General features: G+C 41.6%; 1 protein-coding gene across 1 annotated transcript; it reads right to left on the bottom strand.

Annotated features, from left to right (window-relative positions):
- Positions 1-415: 415 nt before the first annotated feature.
- Positions 416-6,954, bottom strand: PTPLAD2 (protein tyrosine phosphatase-like A domain containing 2). Its single transcript, XM_009701616.1, has 5 exons — positions 6,874-6,954; positions 5,883-5,995; positions 2,060-2,166; positions 1,219-1,350; positions 416-498 (listed from the first exon to the last, which is right to left on the bottom strand). Exons 1-5 carry the CDS (start codon positions 6,952-6,954, stop codon positions 416-418), a joined length of 516 nt encoding a protein of 171 aa, XP_009699918.1.
- Positions 6,955-7,440: the final 486 nt, after the last annotated feature.

A 7,440-nucleotide genomic window follows, 5' to 3' on the forward strand; every position in this document is an offset into this window, starting at 1 on the left:
ACATACATGTTGGCCTAATATAAAATAATCTTACAGATTAAATGGTATTGTCATTACAGAATATCTGTTGCTAATGAAGCAAGAATTAACACCAAAATAAGGGTTGTTAGTGTGATTGTGAGTGGAGGCACTCTTCAAATTTTTTCAGACTTCTTTAATATATGTTAGAAAAAATATATTCATTTTTAAAATTCCTGTCATTTGAAGTCAAAACTTTCAAAAGTAACTAGTTATTTTGAGCTGCTCCATTTTTGAGGTGCATTAAAGAAACCTGCCTTTTCTGAAAATTCTACACAGCCAGATACTGTACGTGCAAACAGCAGATTTGTATTGAAAATCTTCATCTAATTTCTTTTTAACCTATGATATGCAGCAGCCCACTGGGAATATATTTATTTTCAAACAAAATACCAACTTAGCTTCTTTTCTTTTTGATGCTGCCTGTCCCTAGGTGTGTCTTCCTTTCAGAGAAGAGGTTCTGGATGATAAAGCACATACCTGAATCAAAACACAAAATGGTGTAAGAACAAAGGAGTAGAGTTCAAAGTGTCTTCAATTCATTTAGAAGGAACAGTAGTAGCCTTCATCTGGCAACCTTGCAGAGTTCCTTCCATGAACTTAGGAACAGAGCACTGCATCACGAAGATGAGATCCTTCATATCAGTGTTAAAGCCAAGGACAAAACAAAGACTTGAGTGTACTGCATCCAAATTCACTTAAGATATTTCAAAAGTATTTTGTTGAGAAAGAGAAGGGGTCTATTTACATGCAGGTTTTGGGGTGCGCTCTTTTTTCACCCCTTTGGATAATCAAGCTGTAAAAGTCTTAATTTAGATATAACTTCTCATAACAGCTAGGAGGAATGAGTAAGGAGGGGTTGCACAAAATCAGGGTATGATCAAATGGGAATTGAGGCTGGGGGGGGCGGGGAGGAAGCAAACTTCAATAAGTAGCTGTAAGGCCAGGATCACTGAAGCAATATTTTTATTTTGTATTTTTATGCCTCACACACACGGTGTCTCTTGCAAATTCAATTATTTGTATTTGAAGGACATAAAAAATCAGAACAGCTGGTGATGAACTTCCCTGCAGTGGTCTGTGGGAGATGTGGCAGAGAGAGTTAGAGTTTGTGAAAGGAGCTAAACTGGTTTCATTTTTTGTTGCCATAGGTATCCCAGTTCTGTTGTGACCCAGCTGTCTGGAAGATGAGGTACTTACCTATGAAGAGCACTAGCAGGTACATTTTCAGAACATAGGGGAAGTAGATGGAGAAGGCGAATGGAAATGGTAGCTTGATGGAGTATGTGCCAAAGGATTCAAAGTAAGGCAGTGATACACAAATTGCAAATGCTGTAAAATAACATGGTAAATCTTTAGTCAAAACGAGGTGGAAGATCATCAAAAAGCTTCACGTAAAAGTCAGTTATCTTTAAGGCACAGATAGCTATATTATAGGCTGAATTTACCATGTCATTCGTATGCGTACGCACATGCTGTTTTCTCCTTGAGTTCAGTTTTGTAGGTCTGAGGTGCTAATTGCTCTTAATACTAGAATTAGCAAGGATATCCTATTCAATAACAAGTTCTGTCACTCCTGTAGTTTCACGACTTTCAAGATGATAGTGGTGGGTACACTTCCTGGTGTAAGTATGACAAGGTGCTAAGTACAGCTTGAGCCAGTGAGGTCATCCTCAGTGGGGGAGAAGGTGGCTTTGGGACTTGCTGTCTAATGTGGTCAGTCTGGAATGGGGGAATCCATGTGTCTTTTGTGGGTTTATTTTCCTGCTGTACCCCAAAAAATGAACATTATCCTATGCTGTTAAAAAGCAAAACAAAACAAAAACCAGGCACACAAACCCCAGAGAATCCCTATTAAGGAAAAAAGTACAGAAAAGAGAAAGATAGGTGACATACAGGTTAATATGAGAGTACATAAACATTTATGACTACTTTGGCAACACAAAAAGAAATATCTTAAACACAAAGACAGTTGAACTGATCAAATTTTATTGAAGAAGATTAAGGAAGCAAGTCATTGGTACCTTTCCCATCTCCTTACCTTTAGCCAGAACTGAAAGGGGATAGAGTGGGATGCACAGTGAGAAGTTGAGCCATGTCAGTGGTAGGTAGTATATCCCCATCCTTGCTAGCATGTTGTAAGTGTACCTGCAGCAAGAGGAACAGCAGATGAACTCAGAGGGAATGATCATGTCTTTAAAATAAAGATGTATTATTGAAAAATGAAAGGGAATTGCAGAAGAGCTTGAAGCTGCCTATCTAAGAAAATTTCACAGCAATACTGCAACAGTTTTGTTCAGGCCCTAATTGAGTCTGAAAGTAGATCGTTCGTTGTTTCATAAGGGTTGGCTGAGGTGCTACCTAGAGCAGGCAGACAGCAGTACAGCCCTCCAGCCAGAAGGTTCTATGAGAAACCAGCGTGAAAATGGATTTCAGATAGGGATGTTACAACTGAGAGGGGCAGGCAGAATATGACTGTTGCTTGGGACTGAGAAAATGCTGATTTATGACTCCTGAACTAGTTAAACTACTGCTGGAGGAGGCTAAACAGCAAGGTAAACACAGATACTTAATCTTCTGTAGTACAGCTGCCCCTCCCCTGGACCTCAGAAGGGGTAGTGCAAAAAAAGCTGTTGCACTCCAATCACAGAACCAGAGAATCACAGAGTCAGCAGGGTTGGCAGGGACCTCTGGAGATCATCTAGTCCAACCCCTCTGCCAAAGCAGGGTCACCTACAGCAAGTTGCACAGGATCTCATCCAGGCAGGTTTTGAGTATCTCCAGAGTAGGAGACTCCACAACCTCTCTGGGCAGCCTGTGCCAGTGCTCTGCCACCCCCAAAGTACAGTAGTTCTTCCTCATATTAAGATGGAACTTCCTGTGTTTCAAGAAACCCCTTTTCCTGTCATTGGGCACAACTGAAAAGAATCTGGCCCTGTACTCTTGACATCCTCCCTTAAGGTATTTGTAAGCATTGATCAGATCCCCTCCCGGTCTTCTCTTCCCCAGGCTGAACAGACCCAGTTTCCTCAGCCTTTCCTCATAAGGGAGATGCTCCAGTCCCCTCATCGTCTTTGCTGCCGTCTGTTGAACTCTCTCTGGTAGCTCCTTGTCTTTCTTGGACTGGGGAGCCCAGAACTGGACACAGCACTCCAGATGTGGCCTCACCAGGGCAGAGTAGAGGGGGAGGAGAACCTCCCTCTACCTGCTGGCCACACTGTCCCCAATGCACCCCAAGATATGATTGGCCTTCTTGGCCACAAGGGCACATTGCTGGTTCATGGTCAATATGTTATCCACCAGGACTCCCAGGTCCTTGTCTGCTGAGCTGCTCTCCAGCAGGTCAACCCCCAGCCTGTACTGGTGCATGGGGTTATTCCTCCCTAGGTGCAGGACCCTACACTTGCTCTTGTTGAACTTCATTAGGTTCCTCTCCACCCAACTCTCCAGCCTGTTCAGGTCTGGCTGAATGGCAGCGCAGCCTTCTGGTGTATCAGCCACTCCTCCCAGTTTCGTGTGATCAGCAAACTTGCTGAGGGTACACTCCATGCCTTCATCCAGGTCACTGACGAATAAGCTGGACAAGGCTGGACCCAGAACTGATCCCTGGGGAACACCACTAGCTACAGGCCTCCACCTAGACTCTGTGCTGCTGATCACAACCCTCTGAGCTCTGCCATTCAGCCAGTTCTCAGTCCACCTCACTGTCCACTCATCTAGTCCACGCTTCCTGAGCTTACCTATGAGGATGTTATGGGAGACAGTGTCAAAATGTATCGCAGCATTTTATTCTTACTGTGGCTGTTAGGGTTGCTCACTGGGAGACTGGAATGCCTAGGACTTCAGTCTCCAAAGGCAGCTAATCCTAGCTAGTTCAGCCTAGAAGTGGTCCAGCAGCTTTTCAAACACCAGAGAAACAGGTCTGATGATTGCATTTTTGGTCAACTGAAAGGCTTTTTGCCCTGTAGTCTTGCTAGAGATACGAAAATAAGGATTTTTAAGCCACTGTTAGCCAGGACTGTTTCTAACAGATAAAACCAGCATTAAACAAACTTTCTGTATTCCCCTCTTATTAATTCATTTGACTAATTTTGCATCATTCCTGGACTGTAGAAGAGTTTGATAGGCTATAAATGTAGCATCTTATCTCAAGTTTGCCCTCTGCAATCTCAGGATTGTCTCAATTTTTTATTATTATTCCTTTTAAGACATAATCTCAACCCAATACAAAAAGCAAATAGCTATGCTCTCTCTATACACCTTCTTGGGCTGTTTATGGTATAAGCAGGAACGATCAGATATAGAAAACCTTGCAGAATTTGCTCTCAGTATATCATTAGCCACCATGCACAGGATATTAATGTCCCTCAAGAATTATGTGGAAGAACATGTAATACTTTACAATTAGTTGGCTAAGGAATAGGATAGATCCCTGTCCACTTTTAGACGTGACTGCTTCTTTGAGATGCTAGGACATGGCACAAATGCTGTAAAATAAATCAGGTGAGAATTCTAAATCTGTATGAGTTGTAGTATGCCTTATTATTTGAATTGGTCCTTTGCTGCAGTAGACCGCAGTATCTTGCCTATTAAACAAGCCACTGTTACTGCTATGATGCTGGACTGTGTTCTTTAGCAATGATGGAAAATAATGATGCATTGACTAGACTATTGTGCACTGACCGGACTTTACAGCCAATATTGTTTACACTTTTGGCCTCTCTCCAGCTGCACAGAACCCTTTCATTTGAGATTAGGTTCTACTATTTAGCTTTACAAACTTCAGAAAGAAATGGGATGGAGCAATAATCCAAATAATTAATACAATTAGTGGTTTATTAACACATGTGGTACAAATACTCTGAAGCTGACCTAAAATCTTATCAATCCTACCTGACACTTTTCTTTTTCAGATCTCTTTTATAACATACATTTTGATTTTCTGCCTAAATCCTTATTCCCCAGTCAGTCCTCAAAGCAATGTATTTAAAATAGCAGAGAGCTATTTTAGCAGAAAGACAAACGATAAAGAAAAAATTTTTCTCCAGTACAGAGGTTGCCATGACGGCTATGTCTTGTTAAAATGCTTCTTAATTCCGTATGTCTTCCCTGCTGTAAAGTCTAGAAACTGAGGTCCATAGAGGCTTAAGTTACATTTGAGAAATTTTATTGACTTCAGATATCTGCAAAACTCAGTAAAGTGGAATTTTCACCATTATACTTTTACCACAGGGAGGTACTGGTAACCTTCCACCATACAAAATTTTTGAGATAAAAATCCTGAATTGTATTCCTACCCATTTTGCTTCATGTGCGTTGTCCCTGTGGTGTGATATATACCTTACTACACCAAAATTCTCAGTCTTTGCAGCAAGAGCTCTTGGCCTTTTCGAAAGCACAGTGCAATTGACCTAGAAGAGTCTTTCTGTCTGAGCAAGAAGTTCTGCCAGTGCTGCCTTGGATTGAAGTGAGAAGTTAAAAAAAAAAAAAAAAGGGCAAAAAAAAGCAATAGGATTGTAAATCAGTTTTGGGAATTGCTGTTCCCCAGGAGATAGCTGTGATTTCCTTCTTTTTTTAAAGTTTTTTTAAAATTTTTTTTAAAATTTTTGTTAAATTTTTGTTAAAAAGGTTAAAGCTTTTGAACTACAAATGTTAATGCAACAATTTACTTTTGTAAGTCACTCTGCCTCTCAACTATGTGGATTTTTGTAAAAATAAGTAGCTTATAAGGTCCAAGTATTTATTTAAAATGGCTAATATGCTTTTCTACCAACTTTGAAATAATAAAATGAGCCTGCAGCACACTGCGGGTGGGGTGATGGGCTACCCATTTTCCCGTCATGGTTTCGCCATTGACTCCTTACCTGACCACATCTAATAAATTCCAAAGGAAAAATAAAACGCACACAACGTATTTCCCTTGTACTTCTTCCTGACTGTTGATCACGACAAATAAAACAATTATTCTCTCAGTGATCTGAAAAGAAAAAAAAAATGTGAATTCAGGTAGCACCTTCTACATCTCTCATTTCTGTGCCATTTTGGCAAAGTAGGAGGCCACTGGTGAATCTGGTTTGCTTTACCCAAACGCTGCAGTGAAAGTTTTCAATTCTTGGACTGCTTTTGTTCAAGACCACATTGGCCTCCACCTCGGGGAACTGGAAACTGTTGGCTGCACCATCATAGATCTGCTATGGTAAGGGTAGAGGTTTGCTTGCTAACAGCAATGATTTGGGTTTGTAGCCCAGGAAACCCGTGGATGAGCCAGCTGAGGTTGTGGGAGCAAGGATTTCCCCCGCTGCCCTGTGGTGCTGGTGGGGGTGAAGCTTCCCTGCTTGTGGGAGGCCATGGGACAGAGAGGGCCCTGGGGTGGGTCGTATGCCAGACAGTGCTAATCTGACAGTCCCAGCTCTGCTTTCCATAGCTTGGAGATCTGCATCCCAAGGGATCTCTCTCATGTCAGATTTTCAGAAAGGAGGAGGAAAAGTAGAATTCCTTATTTTTCTTTCCATCTTCTTCCTGGCTAGGAAAAGTGAGTTTAAGCTTGTAATTTATATGAGTTATTTCCATAATATTTATGTCATAACATTTTTCTAGTGGTTGAACCTTATCCGACCCACAAGGTACGCCTTAACAAATGAAAAGATATTAAAATGGATTAAACAGGCAGTGTATCCAGCTTAAAAAAATAGTTTGGCAGCATTAAAGCTCAAGAAGACCAAGTGTGTCTTTCTGCAGCTTTTTTGGACAAGTTGCCTATCAGTATCCATGCCCTGCCTTGTAAAATAAATATATCTATATATCTGTAGTATTCAGTACTGCCAACAGTTGCTTGTGAGACTCCCAGAACAGTACCGGTTCACTCTGATTTACACTCTTTGGAAGTGTTGAAGGAGAAAACACACCATCTATCATATAGAAAGAGAGCATGTCCATCCCCTAGGGATCTGGTTCCTCATCTTGAAAAGCACTGAGGGGCCACAGCTGGCAAAAATGGTTTTGCTGCCTCTCACTGACACCCTGACAGTCATCTTGTGCTGCTGATGCCATTGGTCCTGAACTGAGGAACTGACTTCTAAGAAGGTCAGATGCTGACAGACTTCTGTATAGATGGGCCGGGAAACAGAGAGTGAGAGGTAGTAAGTCCTGTGTTTGTATGCTGATGGGGAGGAACCTGGCAAGAAAATGGGGGAACTGGAAGTATTGATGCAGGATCTGAAACCAGATACAACAGAGACAGGAGAAGCATGGTGGGACAACAATCACAAGAGGGAAATGAAAACAAAGGTAAAAGCAATGTAAGCATTGAAGAGGATGGTGTGCTGGAGGGAATAAATAAAATAGAACCTGAGTTAAAACAATTTTGGTGAAGGGTGGTAAAGGAGTGCAGCATTTCACCTCTGTGCCTGGGAAGATCATGGA

This window comes from Cariama cristata, unplaced genomic scaffold (genome assembly GCF_000690535.1).
Source record: "Cariama cristata isolate BGI_N322 unplaced genomic scaffold, ASM69053v1 scaffold11986, whole genome shotgun sequence".
In the NCBI taxonomy this organism is placed as follows: domain Eukaryota; kingdom Metazoa; phylum Chordata; class Aves; order Cariamiformes; family Cariamidae; genus Cariama; species Cariama cristata.